Raw genomic sequence first — 21,006 nt, forward strand, 5'->3', positions numbered from 1 at the left:
CACACACACACACACACACACACACACACACACACACACTAACCCATATCGCTTGTTTGACGAGTGAACCTCTGAAATGGCATGTCTTCCCTGGTGTGTTCCCTGGCCTGTAGGTGTGCATAGAGAAGCTCCAGGACTTGCAGCTGGCGCTGGTCATCACACGTCTCTACGAGTCGGAGTTTGAGTCGTCCTCCACGTACAAGCGTATCCTGCAGAGGCACGTGCTGGGTCACGACGCCCACCTCCCACCCCACTCTGACCCCTTCCTGCGCAGCATGGCCTGCTGGGTACTGGACCGCTACAGCCGGGCCCTGGACACACTCCTGGAGCAACCCACGCCAGCAGTGGACCAATCACATTCCAGCGAGCACACAGCACAGCAAGGTACAGTTCCACCCTCTTGCTTATAGCTTGTGAGCACTTGTGAGCACTTGTGAGCTGCATTCTTCTTCATGGAAGGTGCTATATAAATAAAGTTTTTTATTATTATTATTAATATTATTATGTCTAACATTTGCACATATCGTACTCTCTCCGGCTTCCTCAGGACCAGTGGCCATGTCTCCATGTAACCCAGAAGTCTTCAACTTCTACACTTACCTGCGTACGCACCCCCTGTTGCTACGGCGACACCTGGGCTCACGAGAGAGGCAGGGCGGTCTGTCCACCGAGGGCCGAGCGGAAGACTCGGTCACGCTGGTGGAGAGGAGGCTCTTCTTCACGGCTGCCTACTCCCACCTGCAGGCAGGCTGCCCCCTGCTGGCCCTAGAGGTGCTGTCACGTCTCCCCCGCACCATCAAGCCCAGCGCCCCCCCCTGCCCAGACAGCCCCACACACACCCCTACCAGTGGGCCGGAGCAGAGCAGCGTGGCCGAGCCTGATTGGTCCCAGCCCCTCTTCAACGGCTTCGGGTCTGCCTGCGATTCACCGTCCTCAGCCAATCACAGCCGGTCCGACTCAGCGCTGAGCTTGGATTGGAGCCAGCCGTCGGTCAGCTTGGTTGACGAGCCGTTGGACCTGAAGTGGGACAGTGACAAAGATGAGGAAGAGGAGGAAGAGGAGAACAAGCAGGCGGAAGTGGATGTGAAGAAGGTGGATGAAGCTCCCGATCCGTCCAGCAGCGGCACCTTCCCTGACCCAGCGTCGGCCTCCAGCCCTGCCCACCCCTCCTCCTCCTCCTCGGGGGCCGTCTCCAGCCCTGCTCCTGAGGCGCTGGCAGGCGTGGACATCCAGGCGGCCCAGCTGAAGTTCCGCGCCTGCCTGAAGCTGCTGACCTCTGAGCTGCGCACGCTGGCCTCCGGCTGCCCTCTGGACGGGGGCCGCTTACGCCACCTGCTGGCCGTGTGGCTGCAGCGCGAGGTGGAGGCTCTGGAGCGCTGCTGTGGCTACAGCCCCTGTGCCCCCATCCCTGAGGGCTTCCAGGGGGACGGGGACAGCCACCTGAGCCTCTCCCCCATCGCAGAGGCCTTGTCAGGGGGAGTGGAGGCGGGCAGGGCGGGGGCGGAGGCCCAGGGCAGGAGGCAGTGGCTGCAGAGGAACCAGCAGCTGCTGAGGATCTTCCTGAGCTACTGCAGCCTCCACGGCTCCCACGGAGGAGGCCTGGCGTCCGTCCACATGGAGCTCATCCTGCTGCTGCAGGAGTCCCAGCAGGTACACACACACACACACACACACACACACATCCTTCTACACACACCTCATAAACACACCTCAACACACATCCTTCTACACACACCTCATACACACACCTCATACACACACATCTTTCTACACACACCTCATACACACACCTCATCAACACACATCCTTCTACACACACCTCATAAACACACATCCTTCTACACACACATTCTTCTACACACACCTCATAAACACACATCCTTCTACACACACCTCATAAACACACATCCTTCTACACACACATTCTTCTACACACACCTCATAAACACACATCCTTCTACACACACCTCATAAACACACATCCTTCTACACACACATTCTTCTACACACACCTCATAAACACACATCCTTCTACACACACCTCATAAACACACATCCTTCTACACACACATCCTTCAACACACACATCCTTCTACACACACCTCATAAACACACATCCTTCTACACACACCTCATCAACACACACCTCATAAACACACATCCTTCAACACACACCTCAACACACATCCTTCTACACACACCTCATAAACACACATCCTTCTACACACACCTCATAAACACACATCCTTCTACACACACATCCTTCTACACACACCTCATACACACACATCCTTCTACACACATCTCTTCAACACACATCTTTCTACAAACACCTCATACACACACCTCAACACACATCTTTCTAAACACACCTCATAAACACACATCCTTCTACACACACCTCAACACACATCTTTCTACACATACCTCATACACACACCTCATCAACACACATCTTTCTACAAACACCTCATACACACACCTCAACACACATCTTTCTAAACACACCTCATCAACACACATCCTTCTACACACACATCCTTCTATACACACACCTCATTAACACATCCTTATGGTGCACATGCACATGCTCTCCTAAAGGTGAACACTAACACAGCTTAACACATCTTAACGCATGCGCAGTGTTCGCCAACACCTAAGCTCTGATTCTCTTGGCCTGGTTTTACACCTCCAGAGGTATTAACGTAAAAAAACATCAACTTGTGCTTTCTGATGACGAGATGCTATTATCATCAGAGAGGGGGCGCCAGTGAGCTGTGTACAACTGCTTTAGACACACACACACACACACTACCCAATTATTAGGTATTGGAGGTTTAATTTCAGTTGGGATTGTTTGGCTTTAAAACAAAGCAGCTTCAGGTTAACAAACTGTAGTTAAGTTTCAAGCTCTGAAGCTATTTTGGCCTTAATCAAATGGGAAAAGATGAAAGAATGTTCACTCACAGTATGTAGGGTAGTTTGACCTGGAACTGTCAACGTTTATTTCCTTGATATTCTTTTTTGTCAGTCTTTGAGAGCACTTGAAACTGATTGAAGTTCACACATGTGGAGAGAGCTATAATGCAGTGAGCATTTTAAAAGAGCAGGGGATTGATCCATACTAAGGCCTGGAGATCCTGTATGAACACATGGGTGATGGGGAGGACAGGGTACCCAAGGACTAACAGAAGCATCAAAGTCATATGCTCAGATCCGGATGTGATGTGGCAACATTCTTACCACACACACACACACCCACAAACACACCCCGTAACCCTGCCCTATACCTGGTTGCTGAGCACCCTGTGTTTGTCTTGTAGGATGAGAGTGTGTGTTCCGGGGAGATGATCCCTCAGCCTCCTGCCACCATCCCTCTGCTCCTGTCCTGCATGGGCTGCTCCAGGACGGTGGTGGCTAACCCTGTGTCCCACCTGACCAGCCTCACTCACGACATCCTGCGCACCATCAACGCCCTGGACTCCCCACCGCACCCCGACTCCGTCTGCAGCAAGGTAAACACACCGGAGTCATGACACCTCACACTTACTGCTGCCACAGCCAAGCCCCCGCCACACAGCACACATGGAACGCCCTCCTGTTTCCCCACTAACAGCCTGTGATTGGCTATGGAAATTGAAGCAGGTTAAAAACACGCCAATACCATCATTACTCTTGTTTAAAAACATATAAACATTTTAAACTTCCCACTGGGTGGTCGATCTTAACAATGTATGGAAGCCCATTTGCGTTTTATTAATGATTAGGCTACCTATTCCTTCTTAACAGATAGGCTAAACAATAGGCCATGACCACATTATGCAAGTATAAAGTACAATCAAGAAAAAGCACTACCATGCTAAATTTGAGCAGTAAAAAAAAAAATGTGTCCATTTTGGCTACCTGTCCATCTATCCAGTAATGTTATTATTTTTCTGGCAGACCATTTCCATCCAACCCCACTGTAGAAAATGAAAAGTGGGTGCTGTTGGAATCATTGTTTTGGTCTTTGCTTGATTTTAAAGGTCCCTTTTACAGAAGCTATACCAATGTTTTCGTAATATTGCTATCGTTGAAATGTAAAACATAGTTGTGTTTTTACATTTATGGTGTGAAGATTGTTAATGTTCTAAACATGTTTGTTTTTGTCATGCGTTTGCAGATCTATGTGATGCATGCCCTAGCTGCCTCGCTGTCTGCCTGTATCTACCAGTGTCTGTGTGATGGACACCCCTATAGGTGAGTGTGTGTGTGTGTGTGTGTGTGTGTGTGTGTGTGTGTGTGTGTGTGTGTGTGTGTGTGTGTGTGTGTGTGTGTGTGTGTGTGTGGGTGGGACCTGCCTGTATCTACCAGTGACTGTGTGAAGGACACCCCTGCAGGTGAGTGTGTGTGTGTGTGTGTGTGATGGACATCCCTATAGGTGAGTGTTTGTGGGACCTGCCTGTATCTACCAGTGCTTGTGGACACCCTTATAGGTGAGTGTGTGTGGGACCTGCCTGTATCTACCAGTGTGTGTGTGTGTGTGTGTGTGTGTGTGTGATGGACACCCCTATAGGTGAGTGTGTGTGGGACCTACCTGTATCTACCAGTGTGTGAATGTTTGATGGACACCCCTATAGGTGAGTGTGTGTGGGACCTGCCTGTATCTACCAGTGTGTGTGATGGACACCCCTACAGGTGAGTGTGTGTGGGACCTGCCTGTATCTACCAGTGTGTGTGTGTGTGTGTGTGTGTGATGGACACCCCTATAGGTGAGTGTGTGTGGGACCTGGCTGTATCTACCTGTGTGTGTGTGTGTGTGTGTGTGTGTGTGTTGGACACCCCAACAGGTGTACCTCTCACTGTCCTCTCATCTCAAACCACATGGTGGATGCCTCAGCTGCCTGTGCTGACACCCCTCCACTGTCCATTAAAGGAGAGGTAGTGATGTCAGGTGTGTCACCTGCTTTGGTTGAGACACTAAGAATGCCTCTCGTTGTTACAACTGGTGCTTTGGTACATCTTCCGCAATGCATTCTCAGTAACTGGCATATGTTGCCTGTAAAGACCTACATTTAAATGTAGAATGAATTCCCTCAGAGGGTCTTTGTCATGAAGTGTCAAGCTTTGCTTCAGCAACAGGCCCCATTGGCACACACCTGAGCCCCTCACACACCAGCAGTGATGTGGTCCACAGGCGCTACCGCTAACGCTAGTCTCTCTGTAAAGATCCTTCTGCCTGTATCTCTCTCTTATTCACACACACACACACACCCCTTTTTTTATCCGTGTCTCTTCCTGTCTTTGTCTCTCTCTCTCTGTCTTTCTGTCTTCCCATTCATTTTTCAGTCTAATTTTCTCTGAGCACCGGGGTTTCTTTCTCCTGACTTAGAAGTCCTCCAGGGAGCATGTTTGTGCTCCAACCAGTTAATCTGCATAATTCATTAAAGTGATTTGAAGAGGAAAATCCTCCAATTCCATTTTCTCATTATGATAGCGAGCGAGCGAAGATGAGTGGGCTTTGAGACGGGCTGCTCCAGGGGCTGAAGGGGCTGAAGTCATCTCCTCCTGCCTGCTGTACCTCCACCCACCACAGCCAACCTGAAGGATATGTCTAGCTGTTAGAAGGAACAGGAGATGGCAGTTTAGCATAGCCACTGAAGCTGCAGTCCTGATGGTGTTTTTGTTGCCCCTGATTATATGTTTATTCCTATATTTTATTTTCAGTTTTTTCCCCTCTCTTTCTATCACTCTACTCTTCTGTATTCTCCCTTGCTTTCCCTCCCAAAGCCTTCTCTGTTGACCTACATTAGTGTAGCATACTTCTCACCTCAGCTTTCACACTCGTTACACTCACAGAGCATTTGTGAGGATTTGGATTGGGAGTTCTGTCTGGTCTAACACTGATGGGGTCAAACTGCCATTTTGGGATCCACTCTCCAGTGTGACCGTCATGTGACCCAGGAGTCATGTGACTGGGGGATGGCCCGTGGCCGGGCGTGACATTTCACAAAGAGAGCTTCTGCACAGAAATGGCTTTTTTGTGTCCTCACACTGTGAGCTGGTTGGCCATGGCAGACTCTGCATCTCATGATAAATCTTAATCTGTTCAAATTTTGAAAGATTATCTCAACTGGGTTGCCAATGAATCTTAAGCTTTTCTTAGTAAATGCAGGTTATGCCCCATTTTAAAGCAAGGGCTGTTCATACTGGTTTATTATGTACTGTTTTTATTCTCTTCAGTTTGCCATGTTAGTATTGAGTTATTTTACAGGATCCGAAGACTTAGCCCTCTGTGGGTTTGCATGCTAGTCTGCTTGTTAGTTAAATACACTAGTGAAATTGGATGTGTAGCTAGAGTGTGTTGTTCCCAGGGACTCTTTCCATCTGACTAGTGTGAGGGGCTCCCTGTTCCTCCAGGCTTACTCTCCTAGCAGAGAGCCATCTCAGATGCTGGAGACATGATACCCATCCCCAGAACAAGCCTGCTAACCATTTAATGTTCATCAGTGTTACAGTGCGTTCAGAAAGTATTAAGACTTCACTTTCACATTGTGTTGTGTTGCAGCCTAAATTCATTTTCAAAATATATTAAAAAGGAAAAACTGAAATAGCAGAGTTATTCTATTCATAAGCCAGTCTTGCGTTGTCTTGGCTGTGTACGTAGCGTCAGTGTCCTCTCGGGACTTTGCTTCATTCAGCTTCGGTTGCCAAGTCCATGCCACTGCCACCATCATGCTTCACTGTTGGGATGGTATTGGGCAGATGGTGAGCAGTGCCAGGTTTCCTCCAGACATAACACTTAGAATTGAGGCCAAACAGTTCAATCTTGGTTTCGTTAGACCAGAGAATCTTGTTTCTCAGTCTGAGAGATGCTTTTCTTTTTGCAAACTCCCAGCAGGCTTTTCTGGGTCTCACTGAAGAGAGGCTTCTATCGGCCCATTCTGCCATAAAGCCCAGATCAGATTGTTGTAGGGATTATTGTCCTTCTGGAAGTTTCTCCCATCCCCACCCAGGATCTCTGGAGCTCATCCAGAGTGACCATCGGATTCCTGGTCACCTACTTTTACCAAGGCCCTTCACCCCCGATTGCCCAGTTTGATCAGACGGCCAGTCAGCTCCTGGAAGAGTCCTGGTTGTTCCAAACATCTTCCATTTAAGAGTTATGGAAGCCACTGTTCATTTTTGAACCTTCAATGCAGCAGAACTATTTGTGTAGCACTCCCCAGATCTGTGCCTGAACACAACCCTGGCTCTGAGTTCTGCAGACAGTTCCTTCAATATGGATGCTCTGATATGCATTGTCATCTGTGACACTTTATATAAACAGGTGTGTGCCTTTCCAGATCACGTCAAATCAATTTAATTTTGCCACAGTTGAATTCCAATCAAGGTGTAGAAACATCTCAAAGATCAAGATAAATGGAAGGCACCTGAGATACAGTTTAAGTGTCAAAGCAAACGGCCTGAATTACATTGTTTCTTTTTTAATACATTTTCAAAAATGTCTATAATCCCATTTTCGCTTTGTCATGATGAGGTATTGAATGTAGATTGATGAAGAAAATCAATGAATTTAAAAGATTTCAGCCTAAGGGTGCAGTGTGACAAAATGTGAAAAGGGGTCTCTGAATTATTTCTGTGAGCACTGTGTGTGTGTATACCATGTCCTGATGTTTCTCTGATGTGTGTGTCTGGGTCTCTGTGTTAGTCAGGTGAACGGCCTTATGGGAACGGTGTACCAGAGTGCGCTGCATTCCCAGCATCCTCCAGGACGTGGCGTCAGCACAGAGGAGACCTACCTGCCCAACACCCCTCCAGCACAGTGGCCAGGTAATCACATTTAGGCCTATAGGCTTTTGGATGGATGCTTTCTGTCTAAGCTGATACTATACCCAACCCTCCAGCACAGTGGCCAGGTAATCACATTTAGGCCTAAAGGCTTTTGGATGGATGCTTTCTGTCTAAGCTGATACTATACCCAACCCTCCAGCACAGTGGCCAGGTAATCACATTTAGGCCTAAAGGCTTTTGGATGGGATGCTTTCTTTCTAAGCTGACACTAAACCCATCCCTGTAGCCCTGTGGGATGCTTGCATGCTGTCCTAAATGTCACCCTGGTTGTTGTTGTTGTGATAGAATGATGATGCTGGGATCATAGAGATCGTTGCACATAAATCTCTCTTCTGCCCCCTGCAGGTGTGGGGGCGCTGGTGCGTCTCCTGAGCGTGTGTGGTGGGGAAGAAGGCCGTGCCGGGCTGGGTGTGCTGCTGTGTGAAGTGCTGACGGCCGTCTTCCTCAGCCTGTTTGTGCACGGCCTGGCCACACACTCCAGTGCCCAGCTCTTCCGTGTGCTCGCTCACCCCCTCAACAGCAAGCTGTGGTTTGCCGTGTTCGGGGGAGGGGCACGCCTGCCTGTCATCAACACAAATACCCCCACAGGTGGGTGGCACCACTGCTGCTAGACAAGTAAAGTAGAGGGAAGAGAGAAGTAAGACCGTCTTGGAGCAGCCTCTCTTCAGATCTCATAACTCCTTGAGACAATTGTATTGTTATGTCGCTATATAAATAAAATTGAATTGAATTGAATTTCAAAAGTAGAATTGTTGAGCAATTAGGATCATAATAAAGGCGATGATGACACATTTATATTGGTGATTGTGCCAACAAAGTGAAGGAAAGAAACATGTTGTAAATGTTGGATGGAGGAGTGTATGATAAAAGCTGAGTGTTGGTGGAGGAGATGTTGATGGCTCTTGGACCTTGGTGTCCTCAGTGGCCGTGGCCCACGAGGGGTCTGAAAGGAAGCAGAAGCGTTTCCGGCTGCTCTCCTCCCGCAGTGGCTCCAGGGAGGCTCCGCCCGAGAGCCCCCCCAGCCCCCGCAGCCCCCCCTCTGAGCCCCAACCCTCCAGCGTCACCGAGCGCTTCGTCCCTCCGGAGCTCAGCATCTGGGATTACTTCATCGCTAAGGTTCCCCCTCTATTCATACGTACTTAGTTACTCACCTAGTTACTTTGTCTGAGGAACTAGTAGACATTTCTACTGTATTAGCAGATAATGACATTGGTATTGTTTAGATAGCCATCTAATTAACAATCTACTTTTCTTATCAGTTGAGTAGGTTCCCCCTCTATTCATACGTACTTAGTTACTCACCTAGTTACTTTGTCTGAGGAATGAGGAACTAGTAGACATTTTTACTGTATTAGTAGATATTGACATTGGTATTGTTTAGATAACCATCTAATTAACAATCTACTTTTCTTATTAGTTAAGTAGGTTTCCCCTCTTCATACGTACTTAGTTACTCGCCTAGTTACTTTGTCTGAGGAACTGAAGAACAAGTAGACTTTTCTACTCTATTAGTAGATATTGACATTGGTATAACCTGTCCAGTTGTAATTGAAATGTTTGTTTGTTTTGTTTGCTGTTGTTCCCACAGCCGTTTGTACTCCCCTCGGAGAACAGGTTAGAGTATGACTCGGAGGAGAGCCTCGCTAGTGAGGATGACGATGAAGATGAATACTCCGATGCCTTCGACTCCAGCTCCCCTCTACAGGAACATTCCAATCCCAACTCCTACAGGTGCTCCCTCACATGACTGTTTTTACCCTTAGTGCAGAAAAGAAAGATTGTAAATGTGAAAAACCAAGCATTGTAATTGAGTTCTGTTTAGTCCATTCAATCTCAGTTGTGTAGCATGACACTGAATGTGTTAACACATGCTCTCCCCTTAACAGCTGGTGTCTGATGCGTCTGGCTATGGTTCAGATGGTTCTAGCCAACCTGAGGTCCTTCTACCCCATGGCTGGCCACGATCTCATGGGTAAGGGTTCAGAACCTGGTGATCTAATCTGATGGGTTCAGAACCTGGTGATCTAATCTGATGGGTTCAGAACCGGGTGATCTAATCTGATGGGTTCAGAACCTAGTGATCTAATCTGATGGGTAATGTTCAGAACCTGGTGATCTAATCTGATGGGTTCAGAACCTAGTGATCTAATCTGATGGGTAATGTTCAGAACCTGGTGATCTAATCTGATGGGTTCAGAACCTGGTGATCTAATCTGATGGGTAATGTTCAGAGCCTGGTGATCTAATCTGATGGGTTCAGAACCTGGTGATCTAATCGTATGATGATTGGAGGAGGGTGGAGTAGCACTAATAAAGAATACATGGTTAATATGATGGTGTCAGTGCTGCTTTCCAGAGGACATCTTCCCAGTTCTTTCTCTGGACATCTGACTTCCTGTGACATTTGCCTTCACCCATGAGTGTAACACATCTGATGGTGACCTTTGGGTGCTGATTGTGGGGCAGGGGCACCATTAATGGCAAAAGCCTATGTTGTGCTTTGAGCCTATGCAAAAGCCTATTCTGTGCTTTGAGCCTATGCAAAAGCCTATGCTGTGCTATGAAAAGAGGCTCTTTCCTTGAGATGAACGGTTCACTGAGAGAGGAGCCTCTCTGTAAACCACTGGCTCTGTATCTGAATGAATATCTGTGTTGTGTGGTGAATCTGTGCTCTTATTTGGGATGTAGTTAAGGTTATGTATGTGGTGTGGGTTTCATGTTCGTGTATATGTGTGAAATTGTGTACAGATGGTGTGTTGTTGTGTGTATTTATTGAATGTGTTTGTCTGTGATCTCAGACCTTCCTGTAGGCTCTCCCCTGTGCCACGCTGTGCTTAAGACCCTGCAGCGATGGGAACAGGTGCTCCTCAAGAGGCTGGAGATATTTGGAGGACCACCCCCCAAATACATCTCCACCCACCCCAATGATGACAGCTCCACCCCCGGCCCCGCCCTGCTCCGCCACAAAGCTCTGTTTGAGCCCTCCAACACCCCCTTCAGGTACCTGCCTGTTACTCCCCCCTGTGTTTGAACCATCCAACACCCCCTCCAGGTACATGCCTGTTACTCACCCCTATGTTTGAACCCTCCAACACCCCCTTACTCACCCCTGTGTTTGAACCCTCCAACACCCCCTCCAGGTACATGCCTGTTACTCACCCCTATGTTTGAACCCTCCAACACCCCCTTACTCACCCCTGTGTTTGAACCCTCCAACACCCCCTTCAGGTACATGCCTGTTACTCACCCCTATGTTTGAACCCTCCAACACCCCCTTACTCACCCCTGTGTTTGAACCCTCCAAAACCCCCTTCAGGTACATGCCTCATAATGAATGCCTCCGATCCTCCTAAACAGGTTTGACCTTGTCTAGACATTGGATCATTGTTGAATTCATTCTCCCCTCTCAAAGATGAAGAAGTCTCTATGCTTCTTCAATGGAGTTGACCTACCACATGACCTCTGGACCACCACCCTTCTTCAGTCTATCGCCTACAATTTGACCTGCTGTCACACTCATGCTTCAATGCTTCACTCAGTTCAAGAAACTCTCCTGCATCATTCAAACAGGCTCTGGTCTCTCCTTTGCCTAAGAAAGTTTCACTTTACCCAACTGAAGTAAAGAATTATAGACCTGTCTGCTTTCCTCCCTTTTTGACAGAGATTCTTGAAAAGGTTGTCTTAAGGCAAATTTCGGATTCCTGTCTCAATCATTTTTTAGACCCTACGCGGTCATTCTATTAAAACTGCTCTTTTATCTGTGTAGCATTGAGAGTAGCAAAAGCCTCTGCTCAGTCATCAGTTCTGATTCTAATAGACTTGTCAGCAGCCTTGGACACAGTGAACCATGACATCCTTCTCTCTATTCTGTCTGAAATGGGAATTTCATGGAAAGCACACAGTCGGTTCGAATTGTACTGCAGTTGCAGTTGTTCATTCGATGTATCCTGGCAGGGACAAGTGTCAAAATCTCACCACCCATGTATCCCAGGGATCTTTACTTGGATCCCTCATATTTTCTATTTACACCACTTCCTAAGGTGAGATCATCCGTGCCCATGGGTTCTCCTTTCACTGTAATGCGGATGATACTCAACTATATTTGTCCTTCGCCTCCAGATGACTGAAATATCACTAAGGCATTCAGAAAATCGTGCCAAAATTGTAGTTTGACATCTTCAGCTCAATCTTTCAAAAACTCCTGATCTGATATTCCAACCAATAGCTTGGTTTATCTCCGTTGACCCAAACTAAAACTGCACAACTTTATAACGTTATAATAGCTTTGTTGTTATTATTGATGACAACTTAATTCCTCTGAGCATCGGTCAGCTTTGGTCACACAATTTGATGCATTATTTTTGTAAACCTGCGTTTGTAGTGAGACAGTTGGATAAGATTTAGGGCTATTTCCCCTGTCGGCCTCATTTGTAGTATTTCTGTGATGGCAAGACCTACCTAGTGCTCCGTTTCAGTGACAGCCTTGGTACATTTATAAAGTGTTTAAGAACTTGCTCTTAAAACATCATCCATCTAATAAGTGAATCTGTTTAAGGCATACTTTAAAAATATAATAATAGTTTTGGTATTATTATTATTATAAAAAAAAATGTTTAGCTCTGTTTTCGACCAGGCTTGTTTAATTTTTTCCTTTTTGACTGTAAGTAAGAAGCGAATATGTGAGTGAGTTCAAGTTGTCCTATGGAGCCACATGCTTTGAGACATCTGTGACCTCCATGTGGACATCTCTCTATGCCTATGGCTACTGACTGACTGTGTCCTCTGATGTTGGCTTGTGGTGACTGACTGACTGTTTACTAGGGGTGTAAATCACACCCATCATGGCGATTCGATTTAGTATCGATTTCCTGACCCAATGATTCGATTATTTTCGATACTCATGAATACACCACGATACGATTCGATTAATTAATTTGTTCTTTTTTTTTACCTTACAGGCTAGACAATGTTTCAGATTTGAAATAAATCAATGAAAGCTGTTATATCGTTATGCATTTTATTTGAGAAACAACAGCCAATAACAGAAGTAGAAAAGTTGTACTCCACCTAGGCCTATGACAACCTCATTCACTGAAAAATAATAATGCCCCTGTTATAGATTCTGAAAGGCCTTGCATCAAAAAGTACTGTACAAAGTACAAAGTGTTAAGTAACAAAAATAGGCCTATACCACATTCACTATAGAATAACAATACTCAACAAAATCAAGTGCAAAAGTGCACTAGCAGCAAACGGTAACAAAAAATAGGCCTGTAGTTAATTCAATTTAAAATGACAGTGCTCCACAAAATCAGTGCAATGAGTGCAAATGTGCACTAGTAGCAGCAAATGGTAACAAAAAATACCCCTGTAGGCCTACTTCATTCACTATAAAATAAAAATACTCATCAAAGTGCACTAGCAACATTTTTTAAACGATACTCCTGCGGACGTGTCTGCATCGTATCGTCGGCTGTTGGATCGATGCATCGATGCAAAGCGATTATTTTTTACACCCCTACTGTTTACCTGTGATGTTGGCTTGTGGCGACTGACTGACTGTCTCCTGTGATGTTGTCTTATGGTGACTGACTGACTGTTTCCCTGTGATGTTGTCTTGTGGTGACTGACTGTGTCCCTGTGATGTTGTCTTGTGGTGACTGACTGACTGACTGAGTCCCTGTGATGTTGTCTTGTGGTGACTGACTGACTGACTGAGTCCCTGTGCTGTTGGCTTATGGTGACTGACTGACTGTGTCCCTGTGATGTTGTCTTGTGGTGACTGACTGACTGTGTCCCTGTGATGTTGTCTTGTGGTGACTGACTGTGTCCCTGTGATGTTGTCTTGTGGTGACTGACTGACTGACTGAGTCCCTGTGATGTTGTCTTGTGGTGACTGACTGACTGACTGAGTCCCTGTGCTGTTGGCTTATGGTGACTGACTGACTGTGTCCCTGTGATGTTGTCTTGTGGTGACTGACTGACTGACTGTGTCCCTGTGATGTTGTCTTATGGTGACTGACTGACTGTGTCCTGTGATGTTGTCGTATGGTGACTGACTGACTGTTTCCCTGTGATGTTGTCTTGTGGTGACTGACTGACTGTGTCCTGTGATGTTGTCGTATGGTGACTGACTGACTGTGTCCCTGTGATGTTGTCTTGTGGTGACTGACTGACTGTGTCCTGTGATGTTGTCGTATGGTGACTGACTGACTGTGTCCCTGTGATGTTGTCTTATGGTGACTGACTGACTGTGTCCTGTGATGTTGTCGTATGGTGACTGACTGACTGTGTCCCTGTGATGTTGTCGTGTGGTGACTGACTGACTGTGTCCCTGTGATGTTGTCGTATGGTGACTGACTGACTGTCTCCTGTGCTGTTGTCGTATGGTGACTGACTGACTGTCTCCTGTGCTGTTGGCTTGTGTCTGCAGGTCCCAGCAGCACGCTGCCCTGCCAGTGCGTCGCCTGTGGCAGTACCTGGTGAAGCAGGAGGAGGTGCAGGAGACCTTCATCCGCAACATCTTCACCAAGAAGCGCGACCAGAACGAGGTACACGCCACACCCCAGCTTTCTCTTAGTGACTTCTACTCACTCACTCACTCACTCACTCACTCACTCACTCACTCATGATCGCAACTTCTCACCTGCCCATTCACCCGCTCACCTGCTCTCTCACTGAACTCTGCACTCACTGATGTGCCCCTTACCCTCTGATATGCCCACTTACCCTCTCATGTGCCCCATACCCTATGATGTGCCCACTTACCCTTTGATGTGCCCACTTACCCTCGGAGATGCCCGCTTACCCTCCAGGGACACTGGAGAAGCCAGCTGATTGTTGGTTGGCTATAAAGTCAGTTCTGCCCTGCACAAAGACAGAAAGTTAGCGTGATCACCTAGCCTGAGGCAAATAGCCACAGAAACGATTACTGAAGTTTGAACTCTGATATCACTTGTGTGTTCCATGTTAAATGAAGGGTCCTGCCCCTTTATGCCTTAATTCTTGGGTGATTTGCCTGTGGTGTTAAATCAGAACATATTGAGTTGCTTTTCTAAATGTCTGTGTTGGTGAAAGAATGATTAATCAGTTCTGTATGATGAGTTGTGTTTGTTTCAATCATTTGTGTTGTCGTTTTGCATGACTGTTTGCTGAATCATTTCATGACGATTAATATCAGTCTGTCTTCTTAACAATTTTTAGGCCAGCATATCACTGAGTAGCATTTTGTGTAATTGAGTATAACGTTGACACAGTACAGTGCCTCCGACCAAGACAATGCTGTTCTGGAAATGCATCAGAAAGACCACTGTGACACATACATGTTAAATTGGTGTCCAGTCTGAGGTTGTGTGTGTGTGTGTGGCTCTAGTCCGCCCACATGATCGCAACATTCTCTAACCCAAACCTGCAGTCACTCACCTGTCAGATTGATTGTGTATGCTGATTAACCTCCTAATTGTATGCTCTAGTGTGTGTGTGTGTGTGTGTGTGAGAGAGAGTGTGTGTGTTAATTTGTGTGTGCTGTTGATCCTGCATGCCTCATCACCTGTCTCCTGTCTGATGTCTCATTGGGTTAAAGTCGTTTGAAGACTGCAGAGATTATGGGAAATGTTCAGGCACGGAGGAGACTAATCCCAACCAGGTACTGCCCTACTGTCCGTCATGGGGAGAGTGTTTCGAGGTTGGGGACAAGGCTCTCGGCCATTACCAGCAGTGGGAAATGGTGTGGCCCAAACATCTACACAGGGATGCAGGAGTTATTCATAGAACTCACTCTCTTAAAGGGGCTTGATCCACACAATACAGACAACATTGGTGTGTTCTGTTTGTCTTTAGACTGTGTTGGAACCTCAGGGATGAACCTCTCTGAACACCCCATTTAACTGGCTGGGTTTATAAAAGTAGCATTGACAACTAATTACATCTAATTGGACGTTTGTGAGCTATGAAGATCATGTCATTGTTGAGATGTTCTTTTAAGAGCCTTGGTGCCACATGTAGACCTGGCTTTGTACTGCTGCAGCGCTCTGTCAGGCAGCGGTCAAACTCAAGTCTGCAGGCTGTGTTTTGTGGGTGAGAACCTGGTGTTCAGTTTTAGGAGCCCTATTGGCACTCAGCTGGAGCTCCCAAAGGTGAAAGACCACTGGGACACCTCGTTACTGCCCTCAAAATAGAGATGGAGTTAAAGTGGAGAAGAATGCTGTAGCTCAGAGCACCCAAAGCCATGCCCTCAGACCACTGTCAGACCTGCTTCTGACACACACACACACACTCAGTCTTGACTGGAGTGTGTGAACTGTCAGTGTGTTGTGGCCCTTCTTCAGACATGACCAGTGCTCTAATCACACTCTAACCCCTCAGCATACACATATACACAAACTCACTCTCGTGTTGACATGCATGCAGCGATGCCTTCATGTCAGTGATCAAGGGGGCATCCCAGTGGAGGGTAGGGGGGTTTGATGTTGGTTATGCACGTGTGTGTTTGATATCTAACCGTGGTGGTTCTGTGGTGTGCAGATTGAGGCAGATCTTGGCTACCCAGGTGGAAAGGCCCGCATCATCCACAAGGAGTCAGACATCATTACAGCCTTTGCCATCAATAAGGTACACTCACCCCCGCCATATCCCTGTCTGACGGGGGTCACTTCTGAGTCACTTACAGGTTACTTCTTCCAGAATATTAACATTCATTTGTGTTTAACTCCCTGCTGTTTCTGGTTACCAGGCCAACCGGAACTGTCTGGTGATCGCCTCCACACATGACATCCAGGAGTTGGATGTGTCAGCCATCTTGGCCACACAGATCCTAACCTGGATTGACGACGAAGCAGAGAACGAGACCAAAGGGTGAGAGAGACACACACACACACACACACACACACACACACACACACACACACACAAAAAAGCTGGAGGTTGTTCCTCAGGCTGAAATGAACTCGGGATTATGAGGACAGGTCCTCTGTCTTCATAATCCCAAATGTCCTCGTAGTGTCGGTACGTATTCAGGTAAATTGGGGTCGTAGTACACCAAGACCAACACACACACACCCACACAAGCGCAAATCTGATGAACACAAATGTTAGCCTAGATGTTAACCTGCTCACACACCCCAGAGGACCCATTATCCCCAGTATCTAAGGTTTGTTCAGTGAAGTGATGTTTTCTGTTCAGTGAAGTGAGTTAAGTGTTGAGGGGTTTGTGTTCTGTTTGTGTGTGTGTGTATGTCTCTAGTGGGGATGAGTTTCTGGTGGTCCATGCACGAGATGACTTTGCTACGCTCCATGGCACGACCCCCTACACACACAGCAGCCCCGGGACCCCCATCAATCTGCCCTGGCTGGGCAGCATGCAGACTGGCAGAGGGGCCGCCGTGGTGAGCACACATTCACACACTCACACACACTCACACACAATGATAAATCTATTAAAATATTCATACAAATGCATACACTCACACACGTATTATGTGCATGCACAAACCCTTACACATCCAATTATACACAGGCTTTAATTCTAGTATGCCAATATTTGCACATTTGCACTCATACATACACTTTCACACAGTCACTTCAAGACGCACACAGGCTCTCATTAAAAGACATATATTAACACTTGCACAAACACTCAAGTGTCTAATATAAACCTCGTATAACCACACTTGCTGCCTTGTTTGGTCCTGACTGGTGTTCAATTCTCCTCCAACTGCAGCTGATCAAGAGGAACATCACCAATGTGAGGAGGATGGCGTCCCACCCAACACTACCCTACTGTAAGAACCAAGACCACACACACACCCTCACCTCAAATGGACATTATCAGAGCTGCAGTCTTTCTTCCCTCACATTTCTCTGATGGATTTGATTGTCTAACATGTCTGCTTTGCTAACTTCACCTCCTGACATTACAGCTGATCATAAGTAGTGTCAAAGGAAAACCAATATGTCTAAATTAACTGGTATTTCATTGAAGTTACAGCACCTAGATCCACAGAATTATACCTATCGTAAGTGTAGTATTTAGGTTATTGTTCTTAAGGAATTGTCTGTGTCTGTGTGTGTGTGTGTGTGTCTGTGTGTCTGTGTGTCTGTGTCTGTGTGTGTGTGTGTGTGTCTGTGTGTGTGCTAGACCTCACTGGGGCTCAGGACGGCAGTGTGAGAATGTTTGAGTGGGGTCACTCCCAACAGATCACCTGCTTCAGGAGCCCCGGCAATTCCAGAGTGACGCGAATACGCTTCAACTACCAGGGAAACAAGGTAACGCACACACACACACACACACACACACACACACACACACACACACACACACACACTCCAAACCCAAGCTAATACAACGCACCTGGCCAACACCATGACAAACATACCAGCCAACTCACCTGTCCACATACACACATACAGCAGTGGCGGTCCGTGCATTTCACGACTAGGCCTTCAGCGATGTCATACACGACAGTTAAACTGAGTGAATCCATCTCTTAATACCATCATTATGACGCCATGGCTCTCGAGCCATATATTTATACAGAAAGGCAGTATAAGTGAGCATTGCATCACCTTAACATAGTCGAGTACAACAGACTTTATTAATATTTCCGGAGCATTAAAAATCAATACACCCGTATTAACAATTAAGAGTAGTAAACTCTCAGTTAAATTATCGCTTGGATACTGTCACAACTTAAAAATAAAAGCCGATTTTCAGGGATTAGTCTACAACGTTTTATTAAGTCCACCGAAAGTAGCCTATGTGAGCTTTAACAAGTTTTTCCACTACACACCGAATTGTCCCACCTGCAAAGCAGTTACATTAAACTGACCCGATCCTCACAATATCCAGTTTTTTCTTGAAAGGTCCGTCTTGAAAATGGCGTTTCTATTATATTAGCGACCAAATCGATATCTCCTCCTCCTTCAGCCATTGTGGGTTGAAAATAAACTGAAATTTGCGTTTTCGCTAATTCACAACCACCATTCGCCTACTAAAATGAGCACTTCCTGAGGCACTGCCTCAGTCTGCCGCACTAGTGCGTATCCAATCAAAGTACGTGTACGTGTCACGTTCAACGTGATGCCTGCTAGCTGGCCCCAATGTCGCCAACTCGAATTCTGATTGGTTATCACAACTGTCTGTTTCAGTTAATTCAATTTAAATGAACTGAAACAGCCAGTTGTGATAACCAATCAGATGTACAGGCGCCTTCACTGTTAATTCTGAAGGCCTCGGGGAAGATTTCTTGGAGCCTGGCAACACTACAGGCGCCCTCACTGTTAATTCTGAAGGCCTCAGGGAATATTTCTCGGAGCCTGGCAACGCATGATAGCTGAAATATGATTGGATGAAAGCTCTAACATAAATAAACAACGCTGGAAGCTATGAAATGAAGAAAATTGACTATGGAGAATATTTTAATACATATTTATGAAAAGAAAATATTATAATTACATTTATTTTATTAAATGTATTTTCTGATGATGTTTAGGCCAGCAGAGAAGGCCTTGCTGGCCCTGACGGACCACCACTGACATACAGACATGCATCAGCTAGAACATACATGGGTGCTCCTCATCTATCAGAGCATGGAGCCCTTCTGGAAGTCTAACAGCTGTGTGTTCTTCTCTGTGTTATCTGTGTTGTGTTTTTGTAGTTTGGCATTGTGGATGCAGACGGAGCGTTGAGCCTGTGGCAGACCAACACAACAGGAAACACACACAAACCTTTTCTGGTTAGCCACAAAACACACACACACACAGTTCATCATGTTTTGGATGTTGACCTTATTTGCATAGCTGCTATGTTACGTGTGTGTGTGTGTGTGTGTGTGTGTGTGTGTGTGTGTGTGTGTGTGTGTGTGTGTGTGTGTGTGTGTGTGTGTGTGTGTGTGTGTGTGTGTGTGTGTGTGTGTGTGTGTGTGTGTGTGTGTGTGTGTGTGTGTGTGTGTGTGTGTGTGTGTGTGTGTGTGCGCGTGTGCGTGTAGACTTTGCAGTGCCATAACAAGACCGCTCATGACTTCGTGTTTGTGGGCTCGTCCTCACTCATCGCCACAGCAGGGCTCTCCACAGACAACAGGTACTCAACACACACACATACACACACACACTTTTGGTCCTCCACAGACTACATCAATAAGCTGGGAAATCCTACTATTTCTGTTGACCACCCAATAAAGCTGACCAGAAACATCACAGCAATGGATGCATGAGATATGAGCTTGTGCTCTGCCAGTTGTGCTGATGTGTGTTCTCTCCCATAGGAACGTATGTTTGTGGGACACGCTGGTGACGCCATCAAACAGTTTGGTCCATGGTGAGTCCTATACACACACACATACACACACACACACACACACACACACACACACACACACACACACACACACACACACACACACACACACAGACATACACAGACATACACACTACACAAACCCTGTTCAAACATAGACATACACACTACACAAACCCTGTTCAAACATAGACATACACACTTCACAAACCCTGTTCAAACATAGACATACACACTTCACAAACCCTGTTCAAACATAGACATACACACTTCACAAACCCTGTTTAAACATAGACATACACACTTCACAAACCCTGTTTAAACACACACTTCACAAACATATATACGAACGAATATTTTCTTTTTTCTATCTCTCCTCTCCTCTCCTCTCCTCTCCTCTCCTCTCCTCCCCTCTGGTCCAGCCTTCAGCTGCCATGAGACGGGGGCGACGGTGCTGGCCATCTCCCCTAAGCAGCAACTGCTGCTGGCTGGCGGCCGGCGGGGATGGATCAGCGTGCTGGACATCACCCAGAGGCTGCAGCGCCAGAGCTTCCAGGCCCACGACTCCCCCGTCAAGGCCCTGGCCGTGGAGCCCGCCGAGGCCTGCTTCATCAGTGGCTCCGCCGAGGGCAACATCAAGGTGGGGCAGAGGGCACACACCCATACACATACACTCAAAATATAGGTTTGCTGAGTGCAGTGACTGAAGAAATGGTACTCCAGTATATAGTTTGGGATTGTTCAAGTATGTAGGTATGTAAGTATGTACAGTGGGGAAAATAAGTATTTGCCCACCTGCAGATTTCGCAAGTTTGGCCACTTTCAAAGAAATGTGTGATCTATCATTGTAATGGTGTGTCTATTTTAAAAGTGAGAGACAG

The 21,006-nt window shown here is 46.6% G+C and overlaps 1 protein-coding gene across 3 annotated transcripts in view; it reads left to right on the top strand.

Moving 5' to 3' along the window:
• The window catches only part of dmxl1 (Dmx like 1), a 65,898-nt gene that overhangs the window by 36,676 nt on the left and 8,216 nt on the right, over window positions 1-21,006 (top strand). For all 3 annotated transcript variants that reach the window (XM_080854014.1, XM_080854013.1, XM_080854015.1), the window contains exons 24-43: window positions 114-384; window positions 548-1,650; window positions 3,324-3,515; window positions 4,163-4,239; window positions 7,691-7,812; window positions 8,179-8,421; window positions 8,756-8,949; window positions 9,422-9,564; window positions 9,720-9,805; window positions 10,632-10,833; window positions 14,267-14,384; window positions 16,357-16,443; window positions 16,565-16,686; window positions 17,075-17,216; window positions 17,552-17,612; window positions 17,969-18,096; window positions 19,488-19,565; window positions 19,818-19,909; window positions 20,094-20,146; window positions 20,548-20,765. In XM_080854014.1, the coding sequence (XP_080710140.1) occupies window positions 114-384; window positions 548-1,650; window positions 3,324-3,515; window positions 4,163-4,239; window positions 7,691-7,812; window positions 8,179-8,421; window positions 8,756-8,949; window positions 9,422-9,564; window positions 9,720-9,805; window positions 10,632-10,833; window positions 14,267-14,384; window positions 16,357-16,443; window positions 16,565-16,686; window positions 17,075-17,216; window positions 17,552-17,612; window positions 17,969-18,096; window positions 19,488-19,565; window positions 19,818-19,909; window positions 20,094-20,146; window positions 20,548-20,765 (3,732 nt within the window). The remainder of the gene's footprint in view (window positions 1-113; window positions 385-547; window positions 1,651-3,323; window positions 3,516-4,162; window positions 4,240-7,690; window positions 7,813-8,178; window positions 8,422-8,755; window positions 8,950-9,421; window positions 9,565-9,719; window positions 9,806-10,631; window positions 10,834-14,266; window positions 14,385-16,356; window positions 16,444-16,564; window positions 16,687-17,074; window positions 17,217-17,551; window positions 17,613-17,968; window positions 18,097-19,487; window positions 19,566-19,817; window positions 19,910-20,093; window positions 20,147-20,547; window positions 20,766-21,006) is intronic.

Source organism: Sprattus sprattus (genome assembly GCF_963457725.1).
Source record: "Sprattus sprattus genome assembly, chromosome: 16".
NCBI classification, from domain to species: domain Eukaryota; kingdom Metazoa; phylum Chordata; class Actinopteri; order Clupeiformes; family Clupeidae; genus Sprattus; species Sprattus sprattus.